Source organism: Pygoscelis adeliae, unplaced genomic scaffold (assembly GCF_000699105.1).
Source record: "Pygoscelis adeliae isolate BGI_AS28 unplaced genomic scaffold, ASM69910v1 Scaffold216, whole genome shotgun sequence".
Classification (NCBI taxonomy): Eukaryota; Metazoa; Chordata; class Aves; order Sphenisciformes; family Spheniscidae; genus Pygoscelis; species Pygoscelis adeliae.
In genome coordinates this window covers 3003678-3017268 of record NW_008825073.1, presented here as the reverse complement: position 1 = coordinate 3017268, position 13591 = coordinate 3003678, and the positions used below count along the sequence as shown (strand labels likewise).

Sequence of the window (13591 nt, the reverse complement as noted above, 5' to 3'; positions counted from 1 at the left end):
ATACATTTATAATTGAAATTCACAAGAGGAGTTAATTGCTGGCCACTAAAATTTTTATTTTTATTTTGACTAAACTTTAGATGTCAAAATTTTTTGATAAGACAACACCATAAGAAGTTGCTTTTTTGTTTTTGCTAAAAGTGTAATCACATGTGCAGATAAACTAGCTTCAAAGACCTTTAATTTCTGGCATTTCAGCAAATTGATTTTTCATTCCTTTTGAAGGGATAATTAACCTCAGAAGTAGTGCTTAATTTTAAAAGAGAATAAGTGCTCAGCTTCATCAAAGTCAGGAAAGGAGCTAAAAAGAGAAAGAACCATGCCTTTGCTTTTCTAACTAACGTCAACTGAAGTTAAACATTATGAATGGTGGTGTTTACTTCAGTTTCCTGCTTACCTTTCATTCACTGTTTAAAGCAATCAAGTTTGTATTCACATTGAATTCCAGAAATATCTTTCTGTTACATGTTTAGTCCTGTGCAAAAGAGCAGTCTGCCAAAGTTCTGCAAGTTTCCACTAAAAGGAGAAACTGATACTGGAGCCAGGTAGTTCTTCACACCATCCTATAAAGTATGTAGGTAAAATCCTGTTTATTTTAGTTCAGAAGGACTCAGATGGCAGGAGTTGATATCTGGCTGTCATGACCAGGTAGTTTAGCTCAAGGGCTGGCTCACTACAGGAGACACAGAAGCCCTTATGAAAGAACAAGCAGAGATCAAGCCGGTGAGGAGTTGGAACATAGCTTGTGTTGGGGAGGTTGGGCAGAGCAAGGTTAGGAATGACAAGCAAGTAGTAGGCTGAAGGTAAAAGCTATGCTTGAAATAGCACCTATAACACACTTGGAATCACTGTGTCAAATATTAGCTATTTGTTCTATTGGCTTGTTTTTTCTGATTGAATAATTAATCATGTCTCCTCCTACTCTCCGGCAGCTGTGTAGACTGAAGAATCTATTGATAAGTCAGCAGGTGCTGACTATTGGAGAGTGACTTGACTTCCTCATAGATGAGTCTCTTTGGCACTTTTTTCAGAGTAATTGCAGTCATTTTCTTCCCAGTGGCCATCTGGGGTTTTGTTGTATTGTTTCCTCTTGTCTTTGTTCCTTTTATTTGTTTATCTTATGTTTTTAATCTCCATCCACAAAAGGGATGGAAATGATGGGTGGGATTTGTGGTTGGTGAAGACTGTCCAGCTGAAGAGCTCTTGCCTGTTTCCTGGAAGTATTGATTGGTATGCACTGAGGTCATGAATACAAGCTCCTACAAGTCACCTTTCACTCAGATAAATCTTTTCTTTCTTTGCACTTGTACCTGGCTCTTGTGCCATGGGCAATTTATGTTATAGGCTGGCTCCAAAAGACATCCAGGAACTGAACTAAGTTTTGATAACGTTCAGTTTTGATAACATAACTCCTTTTCTGTGAAGAACTTCTTCAACAGCATTAGAGGTAGATCACTCTCTGTAGCTGCAAGTGGCTCTTTTTCTGCCTTTCTTAGCAGTCTGCTTATTTGGACAGGGAACCTGAACTGTTACTCGAAGAGTATTTTGCTTTAAACGTTTCTGCATTGTTTGAGATGGGGCAATCTGTCCTCTCCTCTCTCTGACTCCACATCTAACAAGTAGAGTAAACATTCAACCTTGTCCAAGTCTCCTGGCTGGTCTACTTCCTTCATAGCTAACTTCCACTGTGATTTGTTTGTCAAGATGATGTCTCAGCTCTTTAATTCTTTTCTGATTATTTTCTCTTGAATTTCAAGTCGGTGTACTCTGTGTCAGTAGAACACTCTTGTAAGCTAGTGCACAATGCAAGTAAGTTGCCATGAATTCTCAATTCTTTACGCCTGAGTATGACTCCTGATTTCCTGCATGCCTTACAGATTTGTCTTACAGATTTAAGATCTGGTCTCATTGAAGCATTTAAAAATGGTTTGCTAAATAGCAGTTGACCATGTTCAACTAGCTTTTCAATGGGTTTTAATCCATTTTAACATGATCAGAAGCAGCTATATTTAGGATAAGAGTTTTTTCAGCTCAGCGATCCCAAAATTATGTGAATGGTATCTATGGAATAGTGTTTGTGTCTGTGTATATGTATGTATATATGTGTGTGTGTGGATGTATATATACTTATATAACAAAAATCTCCTGAAGAGCTAGTCTATCACTGACATTTTCCATTAGTAAATTACCACTTCTGTGTTCAAATGGTTAATCTAGTACTGTCTTGGAAGTGCTGGAGCTGTAGTGTATTTGCAGAGTATCTTCAGTGCACTTAAGCAGAACTGCTATATAAAGGACTATGAGACCTGTTTTTCTGTTACACGCATGGTTGGTCCAGCCCTGTCCCTGACCATCCAGTAAGCTCAGTATTTGTTGACTTAACAGATTTACATCTATGTGATGTAATTTCACTCAGTGTATTCCTAGCAAGGTTGTGATGGCTCATACTCCCCACTGAGACGCAAAGAATCTAGAATAGTTCAACCAGTCAAAAAGGCTGTTCATCACCAATGGAAGTGGGATTCTAGATTACTTCAACAAATTGCTAGCTGTAACCAGGAAAAACATAGTTCCTTATAAATACAGGTTTTATAAATATGACCAATTATTGTTATTTGATAACAATAATACTTCTTTGGGCACAGCTTGCTTGCCTCCTTCAACATTCATTGTTTTAATTCCTGCTCTTTCCTTCCCCCTGCACACCCCCCATGTAAAGTTCATTATTATCTTTTATCCTTAGTCTCCTGCTGACCAGTGTAAGAAAATCCATGCTGGTGATGAGGTGATCCAGGTTAACCATCAAACTGTGGTAAGTATTTTGGAAATTCTGCTCTGCAGACTTTGCCTATTCCCACTGCTAAAAAGGTAATAATTCTTCTTAGAAGATAACTTTGCCAAACTAGATTGTTATTTATGTATTTTAAAATATCATAACCACTGCTTATGCTTAATAAGAAAAGGCACAAGTTGTATCAGTAACCAGCCCAGAAGGATTAAGCCAAATTTACATTTTCCACAGCTGCTGATCAACATCATACTCTTTCTATAAGGAGATCCCAGAATATTTCATTGCAGTTCTTAGACTTCTCATTGTGGATACGCCAGCTAGTTTAACTTTTTCTCTTAAACAGAATTTTGCATTCTGTTTAATACAGGATTCAGATTAAAAACGCAGAAGTGCTGTAACAGCCATATATTCTGAATCTGTTGGGGGGAAAAAAATCGTAAAGACAATTAAAGTGTTGATAGAAACCTGTTGGATTTTACTTTTGTGCATTCTTGCACACAGATTTATTTTTAAACAGATGAGCCATTATATGAAGTTAGTGAAACTATTAATCTGTTTAAAATCACATAAGCATGTGTATGCACAAGTGTATGCTGAGCCTAAGGTATTGTAGTACATGATTTGTGTACATTTAAACATGCCTACCATTGCATTTCTTTCACAGCTGTATGTTGTATTGTGTAACTGTGTGTATATAAAACTACATTTTGTTTTATGTAGAAATGCAGGAATAATATGTTTCTGCAGCATTCATAGAATTGTATCCTGACTTAAAACACACTTGACTTCACTGAAGAATTAATAATTTTATTTTTTTAGATTAAATTATTTGTAATTGAGCTCTAAAAGCCTATCAGAGTGTCCATCTAAAAGCCTATCAGAGCCTCATCCAAGGTTGAATGATTATTTTTCTTCCTATTTTGTGAGGGCACAAGCTGCTGCCTTCTAACTGATGTTAGTTCCAGTGTTGATGGTTATTGAAAAAAATGCAGTCACATTTTGTCCCAGTACTATCTTAAGTTATAGGGACTGTCCCTTTTAGAAAAAATAAAATTGTATGTTGCAGAAGAATGGAAGAAGTGTTGCTGGAACTATAAGTGAAAGGAACACTTATATTTTTTTATTTATTAGGCATGAGTAGCATTGTGACAATGCTGATAACTTCCTAAAGTGCTTATAATTTAGCCATTTAACTTTGTCTTGCTGAACCCCATCTCCAAACACAGCAGCAGCAAAATTAAGAAATCTCTTTCTGTCTGTCATTTGTGTGAGGTGGGAAGATGAAAGTCTGACTATTAAAATCTTATGATTAGAGAACAAATATTTTCCCTTGAAAAGAAGTATAACTTATTAATTTATACTTTAAATGTTAATGCAACATGCAGCTCATCTATATTAGAGAGGTTCTATGAGTTGTCATAGTTACAAGTTGAAATATGCCTTAGACTGGCTTTCTCCGTCAAACATACTCTTCAAGGGACAAACCTGATTTAATCTTTACTCCCATAGGTGAAATCCCCTCATTCAACTACTCAAGAATTGGCTTTCTGGATAGCAATTCTTTCCACAAGAGGCCCAAGACTTGTAATCCCTTTCCAGCTAAGGGCACAGTACCAACAGCTGAGTCAAGTGGCATAAAATACCTTTTTAAAAAAAAAAAAAACACACTATTAATTATTCATTCTGAAGTTTATAACAAGCTAAGAAAAGAGATAAATGGCAAGCTGTTTCTTTCAGAAATTTATTCTTCCTTTGAAATGGCTGAGAAAGTCTCACTCTGTCTTCACTGTGACTTTGGAAAATCAGACAGTAATATTGAGTGTTTGCATGTTGGAGAGGTACATGTCCAACCCTCTTCCCCTCATGGATTGGAAGTTTTAATGTTTTAAGTCTCCCTTTGATCTTCAAGTGTGCCCTTTAAGTCAAGTCACTTCTGGTACATCTTGCTGCAAACTACACTTAACTGTGTTCCTTCTTCACCCAAGTTATCACAAGTTGTGATGATCAACATCATGTTTATAATTACCATTATTTAAATTTGTGGACTAGAATAATTCAAAGGCAACAGCTCATTAAATTTCCATGTAATCAATATTTTAATAGTGGCAAGACCAGCTCATAAAATGAGGTGTAGCCCATTTGAAACTAATGGCGGGGGGGGCGGGCGTGCAGTTGAGTAACCTCACAAAAGAAAGGCTTGCGTATCTGTGGTGGTCTTACAGGTTTTCTAGAGCTGTAAATTGTTGCTCACCAAGTAGAGGAGCATGGATTTTTGCCTGCAGAGAGTCCTTGCTAGAACCCAACACTTCCCCATACCAGCCGTTGATGGCACAGCTTAGCAAAAGCAGGTGCTGGTAGAAGTAAAATTGTAAAAGAGAAAAATACAAAGCAGCCTGAAATTATACCTGGCCAAAGTGTGCTTGTTCAGCTGCTTTGTACTTCTCGCTTCTTTTACAATGTGGTCCAGCTGTTTTTCTTGCCTGGTTGTTGGTAGTGCCATTTCTACCATTAGTTTGGTTTCTGGACTGGAGATTAAATGTTTATTTTCCTTGTTTTCCATCAAATGTCACATCTTCATTCCCTCTAAAGTAAAATTGCAGCAAAAGTTTGCATTGATTTATAGCCAGTTATGATGGCTTGCATTTTCCCTTTACCTTGTTCTGCTGCTGGAAGAAGTGGAGTGTTTCTTTATTTCTCTAATGTATCATTCTGTTCAGTTTATTTCATACGAAGCATTTAGCATTGCCCTGTGAAGAGGCAAGTTATTACATTTAGTATCCTAAATACTTCCTGGGTTGTTACAGAATTTTCAAGATAGATAGTTAAAATACTATTTACAATGTAAGTATTTGGTGAAATCCATGGTCTCCAGTCTCATGTTAGTTTTCCATAGAGACTCTACTTAAAGCATTAAAAGCTTAGGTGATAAAAATATTGGTGTTAGTGTTATTTCTGCTTTAACCTGTTCATTGGTAAGGGAGGCTTCATGCTTTCATAAAATGTATACACATTAAATATACTTTCTTCAAATATTTGTATGCTTCAGAGATTCTGCATCCCACAGATTTTATCTTTGTTAGGTCAACAAAGATATTTTCTTAAGATTGACGTTTCTGTAGCATTTTGGTAGTCTATCAAATATAAATCCCATTCAACACAATGTGTTTTGAAAGAAGTCTGTTCTGAAGATGATTAGATACAGTCATTTTGTATTGCCACTAGTGAAAATACTTTCCTGATTAGAGAAAGTATGGATCTTTCTTAGTAGATTCCAATCCTGTAACTGACTACTAGCATCATTTAATCTGATTTTGACTGAACTAGGCCAATGTATTTTCTAGATAAACTCATATTCACTCATTTCATCAGATCATTTGAGTTTTAAAACTTTCATTGATGTTCCCACAACCTGTAACAAATTGTTCTGGTAGTTAATTATTCTCATTGCTGGGAAAAAAGAAGTCATTTTATTTGTGGTCTATGTTTGTCTGGCACAAGCTTCCAGTCCTTTGATCATGATATATTTTTATCTATTAGATTGGAGAGCAGGTTTCTCATTGAGGTATTTTCAGGATGCAACCAAATTACCTCTTCACTTTTTTTTGGTAAGCTAGATAATTTGAGCACTTCCAGTTTGTCATCCTAAGGCATGACCCTCCTCAACAACCTCTTTAAATTCCCAACTGTAATACTTTGCGTATTTAACATTGAGTTACAGAGCTGTACAGTGAAAGCATTCATTCATGGGTAGGGCAGCACTCCCGTGCTAAAATAGTACAAATGAGACTACATTAACATAGCCATTACCAACTAGCTGCTTACTCTCTTTAAAAGGCTCATGTTCACTTTTTCATTCATACATAGGCAAAAATGAAACTAAGAGGACACTTTCATTTGATTTTTTCCTTTAAGAACAAAAACTGTAATTTCAATTTAAGTTTGACTCTTTCCATCAGGAAGTCCATTTTAAGAGAAGAATCATTATCTGTTTTGAAACTGTGAGAGGGATAAGCTTTTAAACAGGTTTAAGAAGACGTAGACTCGGAAAGAATTGTACTGTCCCCACATTTGAGTGGAGTCAGCACAGATAACAGCATTTCTCATCCTGGAGGCATTTCTCTGGTGTTGTATAGCTATAGCAGAGGATTAAGTATGCTGACAATGTCAGTCCCATTGAATTGCTGGATGTGTGGCGTTAAGCATTTTGGGATTGATGTGACTAGAATATTTTGGCTGTATGTTTTCAAAATTATTCTTATTACCTATGATTACTACACTCATTTTATATAAAGCATTATCTGTATTAAGCAAGAAATACCAGATAGCTAGGATGTAGCTATATTCATACTCTTTTTTTTCCCTGAAACCAGTTATATTAACAAATATCTTAAAAATATTAACAAAACAAGACCACTTGTTTTACTTTACTTTTCAAATAACTTTTCATCGTAGTTGAGAATTAAAAAAAAAAAAAAAAAGAGTTCAGAAAGTATCAAAGGAAAGCAGCTTACAAATTATATAATGCAACAATTGAAAGAGTTAGAAATAAAAGACTTACTACGTGGAATCTGGTCTAACCAAGGAACACTGTAATACAATTATAAAGATCAAAGAAAAAATAATACTTTAGGCAAGAAATTAATTAAATCAGGCAATTCACCACTAGCTGTTAAGATCATTTAATCATTATCCAGTTTCCTTATTTGCTTTTCTGCTTGTCCTTCTTGCTTATTAGATTTTAATAAAACAGCATAAGAAACTTTAAAAATAAGCTATACATTCTAAATTACTGCCACACTAACTCTTTATTTTTCCCTAGAGTAACAACAGGCACTAGTTCTGCCAGTGCCTTGTAGATTTTTACTTCCTCTCTTATAAAATTATATAGAAGTGCTGAATATGCCACTGTACATTTATTTGCTTGCAAAATTAATAACTACACGTTATGTTCTGTGGATAATTTATTTTCTGCTGCTTAGTTGAAATAGGATAATATTGAACATAGAACAAAGAGAAGAAAACCAGTCATAACAAATATATAGATATATACATATTCAGGATGGAAGCAAAGTTGGATAATTTAATGCCAAATCATTTACATCTCAGTTTACTGAAGAGACTGAAACTTTCAATTGCAAGTCCCTAAGCAAGGATTTCTAATGAATTGTCTGCTTTAGGATAACACTGTATGCTGGGGAAATGTACGAAGGCAAAATTTACTAGTCAATACTTCGTAAGATTTTGTAGGTGATTTAGAGAGGAAAGGATAACTAAAGACATGAAGGAAAATGGCATGTTAGGTGAAATGCAGCATAAATTTATGAAAATTAAATTGTGTTAAAGTTCTACCTTTGATAATTTTTCAGACAACAGAAATATTGCAGATCCAAACAAGTATTGATCTAGCTGCCTGACCATCTGTAAAATATTTGATCTACTTCTGTATAGAAAAGTGTTTGATAAACTAGGTAAAACTGACTTTTCAGAAAACTGAAAACTTCTTTTTTTTTTTGAGGATTAGAATTTGAAGGTTATTTAATAGGACAGAGAGCAATAACAATGCGTTTAGTAATTCCTGTTGAAAGCTAGATGTTACTCAGGAGCAACTGGCAAGACTCCAGAAGTCAGAATGTAGTAATTAATCCCAAATCAACCGAGCACCGTAGAGGTGATATGACTAAAAATGGCAAAGATGAACTTGGAATTAATCAAGAACATGTTTCCGGGAGAAACAGAGTTTTAATGCCATTGTCTTGACATTGGTAATATCTTGTCTGAAATACCCGTGATGTTCAGGTCATTTACAGTCATCGAAGGTGTGAAGTTTCATACGAATATAAAAAAAATGTAATGGGTAAAAAAGAAAATGTATCATTGTCTCATATGAAGAGAATTTTTTAAAAGATTTCAATTTGGTTAACCCAGCCAGCTAGGTCTGAGACAGAATTCCTCTTTCTTAACAGACAGAGGCTATAAAGACCAGAAAGTGAAAGAACACTTTAAAGTAAAAAACGATGTTGTGCAAGAGCAAGCATCCATACAAACATCTGTAAGTAAATCTGTGGTAGAATTTAAGAGGTCTGCCTAGGATGGTGGTTGAAGAACTGATGAAAATGATTACGTTGTAGTTGCCTGCAGCTATATAGTAGAAGAATAAACAAATGGATGTAGTAGCCTAGAAAGGCTCTTTCAGTTCTAACACCTTTGCTTTGTTGTGTAACGTGTCTGTTATGTTATCGCTAAATAGCTGTTGTTTTTAACTAATGTAGTTGCATTTTCATACTTGATAAAGTTATTGTTTGGAATTGTGGATGCTATGCTTTCAATACTTAAAGGGGGCTTATAAGAAAGATGGGGACATACTTTTTAGTAGGGCCTGTTGCGATAGGACAAGGGGTCCTAATGGCTTTAAACTAAAAGAAGGTAGATTTAGACTAGATATAAAGAAGAACTTTTTTACGCTGAGGGTGGTGAAGCACTGGCCCAGGTTGCCCAGAGAGGTGGTGGATGCCCTATCCCTGGAAACATTCCAGGTCAGGTTGGACGGGGCTCTGAGCAACCTGATCTAGCTGAAGATGTCCCTGCCCATGGCAGGGGGGTTGGACTAGATGGCCTTTAGAGGTCCTTTCCAACCCAAACTGTTCTATGGTTCTATGATTCTAAATACATGGACAGCAGCCTAATACACTTTCATACTGTTCATTGTCAAATTACATACTTTAAGTGTGTCAAGAGCCCTGGCACAAAGAAACAATTTCAGCACTAATTTATTGGTATTAAGATATTTATTGAATTAATATCCTAGGTGTATGTTTTTTTAATTGTAAATTCAAGTCTTAAGGAGAGCTCATTTTAGATGGAGGTAAATCTGTAAGCGTAGTGCCAGGTCACACCATCTGTGTTTCAGCACACTGTGTTGTGAAATACAAGTAGGAAAAGGAAAGATAAAAGATGTCATGAGAATTACAACTTCTTCTCCCAAAAGATGTTATAGTGCTGGCAAACAATTTGCCATATGTTACTTATTCTCAGGATTCTGCCTTTCAAAAAGGCTTAGTAATGCATGTCTTCCAGTAGCAGATCTTGCATCTTCTTGGAATCTTTCTGTATTTCTCCATTAGTTAATGAAAATAACTATGTAAGATAATAGGAGAACATTTGTTTTTCCATCATCAGTTATTGTTAGTAACAGTTAGGATAATAATAAGAGTGAATCAGCTACAGGTGTTTATGATGAGCTTCCCATTCAGGGACAGAAAGTAGTCTTATGATCTTCCAGCACATTTTTATCTAATAATAATTTCTGATTTCCATGTTAATCAAACCAATTCCCTTGATTAATTCCCTAATGAGGCAAAGTGAATTATAGACTTAAAATATGAAAGGATGATAGTCTGTTTCCTTAGCAAAAAGTTGAGTTTACACAAGCATTTTTTTTCTTTTTTTAATGCAAATATGAAGAGAGGTCCTACTCCTGAGGTTCAAGTTAGTATCCAAATGGCTTTTCTTATGTATTTGAAGAGGTTTAAGGAGAAACATCTGTCCTGGTTCATGTAAGGGTTACTGCAGTCAAAGCAGAACTACTTGTTTTCAGGTTGTGTGTAGTATAGTATGTTCTAAATATTTAGAAAATATTCTGTACAACTGATTTTCAGATCAAATGCCTAACAAGGTAGTTCTTAAATTCCTAGTTAGTTAATGCTCTGTCTCTCTCCATCCTAGGTCACGTTAAAGCTGGCATATGATACAGTGAGTAGAATATGCACAAGTCTCACAGACAAATTAAGGTGAAACTTACCTTCCTTCTGTGAGGTGCACTCTGTATTTTTGTGTTCCTTAGAACTTTTTCATTCTTCAGAGTCCTGGTAGATGTTTTGGGTTTGACAAGGCAGTGACAGAACTGAGGAACCGCACTTCTGCTTTATCCCCAGAATTTTCAGGAAAAGCAGAGAAAGGAATATAGGTATTCTATCCACTATGCACTCCTAGTTTCACTATCTGAGCTGTGTCTTCTAAATTTGTACCATAACAAATATGTATAACGTGTTTTGCAGAAATTGGCATGGAGGTGAATAACTGTTGTGGTGGTTTTGACTACTGGAATCCTTTGATAAGCACCATCATGTTCAACAGTCCAGCTGTTTTTTCAGTTCCTTTTAATAGATTAATATATCATGCACTTAATGCCTGTGCAGTCACTCATAAATGCACTGGTTTGTGTTTTCTTCAGTCTTTTTTTGTGTCTGTAACATTAAGAATGTTTTGTATGTTTGTGTTTCATAGAGATCATCAGTGAGTCATCACTGGCCAGGTAGCCTTTATTTTAAAAAAAGGAGAAAAGGTGCTTGTCCAGCATGAACAGAGTTTGGATTTATAAAAATGCCAAAATCTCTATTGCTGGTAGTATGCATTCCAAATCCCATTCATACAAACCTAGATCTTCTAAATGAGAAGGAACAAAGTCAATGCAGGGAGACGTTAAAGAAGATACTGGAGAACCAGAAAACAAGCTAGTTTACTGCAGGTTAATGAAAATGAGTTATGTTTTCCTGAACATATTAGTTATGCAGTCCCAGATACAAAATTATCAGGTTTAGGTATACAAAATTACTACAGCATTGTGGATATTTAAATCATTATACTTTTATGGTAAAGAAATTTAGTATCGTAGGGATTAATATTTTTTTAACTAGTATTTTTAAAGTTACCATATTTTTGCAGTTTCTACTAATTATCTGGCTTGTACTTTCTATGAGAAAACTAACAAATCTTTTAACATAGACAGTAGTACACAATTTTTTCCTTGGAGCCCTTCTTTCCACACTAAGGATGAACAAACCAATAAAAATTATTAATTAGAGCAATCCTAAGTGTAAACCATCAAAATCTTAAACTTCTGCCTGCCTCTTGCCATTTTCAGTGAGTTATTTTGCATTCTTCTAGGTTTCTTCCATATTTAGCTTCTAAATAAAAAAAAAAAAGGCTAAAATTAAGAAGTCAATCATTTTAAGCCAGTAAGTATCAAAGTTTCGGTGAGTCTAATCTTTTTACAAACTCTGTGTGTATCACTGTGGTAGCAATTCTCATTGCTGGCATCTGACTGTATTTTGTTTGTCCTTTGAGTTATGAAGTGAGACAACAGCAGGCATGTGGCTTTCCACATTCTAGGTTTTGTAGGCCCAGCTTATAAAGAGGTAAAAAACAGTGCACTGCATTTCAATATGCAAATATGTTTAGCAGAGGATAGTGCACCATGACTAGAGCTTTACTATGCTGTGCAAAGATGATATAATAATGTCCTTCTGAATTTGTTGATTTGAAGGTAGTAGGTATCCTAATTGCTCCAATTTCATTTATTCAGGAAAATTAAAAAAGTATTACACTAGTCTTTTTTTTCTTTCATTAGTCTAATTTTAATGTTAACTTTCATTACTGAGTGAAATACCTTAACCCACATTGTAGAATCTGATTAACTGAATGTATATGATAAAAATCTTAAAGGAGCAAAATACCCTTTTGCTGAATACATCTTACCATAGCTAGAAGGTAGTAATTGCTATTAAAGACTGATTCTTTAAGAATAAATGTCAAAATCTGTCTCAAGGACTGGTTTTCAACTAAGATTTTTAATCCACTGTAATGACTTCTATTTTTCAAATGTATTTTTAGTAATACAATTTATAATAACATGTCCAAATTCCTAAAAGCATTTTATCATAGTCTAGTAGTAATGACTGCAGACTGTTCTCTAATAGATCTTGGTATTTAATGGTTTTGTCATTAAGGTTCTCATTGGAATAATTTATCATTAACTTAATTATTTATCATTCTTTTCTAAAAGAGGCTCATGGAACTCTAAAGATTTCAACATTCTGAAAATTACATCACTATAAAAATCAAAAATAGTTCATTTTTAATTATATAATTGAGTTAAAAAAAAAATATATAGCCTCTGTCGTTTTATAAACAAAGCACAAACTAGAAGATTTCGTATGGAATGCAAGTTGATATATTTACATTTGTTTGGCTGTGGCCTGTTTATAATTACTACCATTTTCTGTTTCCTGTGGCCAGTGCATTTTTAGAAAGTTTTCAATAGAACAGCAACACTAAAAATAGAATAGAACTTTAAAAAGCTATTAAAGTCCTTTTTAGAATTATGACACATATTGCAGTTCTTTCCAAGCCGAATGTTCACACTTGGGATCCTGGTCTCGGCCCACTGTGGAGATAGGCTAGAACCTTACAGTTTATATCTTAAGTTCTCTTCAGCCCTTACGAGAAGATTTGAACTGAAGTCTCTTCAAGGTTGCCTTTACTATTTTCCCTCCATCTTCATGTGTAATCATGCTCTACGAGGGAGTAATAATAAACCATACCTGATATAATAGGTGACATATGTAGACTGCTCTGATTCTTAACACCTACATCTTTTTTTTTTCTTCTTGTTTTTTAATAGCAGTGGGAATACACATTTTGGTCAGAAGAGCAATGATGATTAAAGTGTTATAGTAAACTCTGACAGGTCAAACATAGTCAAAAAGCATAGCAAATATAACGGCACTTAACGCTTGCGTATACTTGTGCAGTTACTGCTCTTGTTCCCAAAGCTTTTCATTCGTAAATGTTCACTTTAAGGCTGCTGCAGTTTGGCCTCGGTAAGGTTGTGTCTGGAGAACTGCTGTAGAAATGCAACATTCTAATTCCTGTTCAGTACAGATCAGCTTGACACTAGGGCTTAAGACTTGTGGTAGTTATAACAGTTACGACAGGTTTTTACTAATGTCATTTATTGATACT

General features: G+C 35.0%; 1 protein-coding gene across 1 annotated transcript in view; it reads left to right on the top strand.

The window, feature by feature from the left end:
* Positions 1 to 13591, top strand: part of LOC103919189 (connector enhancer of kinase suppressor of ras 2-like) — a 211679-nt gene that overhangs the window by 127112 nt on the left and 70976 nt on the right. Inside the window, exon 8 of the mRNA XM_009326655.1 lies at positions 2744 to 2812. Coding sequence (XP_009324930.1) covers positions 2744 to 2812 — 69 coding nt within the window. The remainder of the gene's footprint in view (positions 1 to 2743; positions 2813 to 13591) is intronic.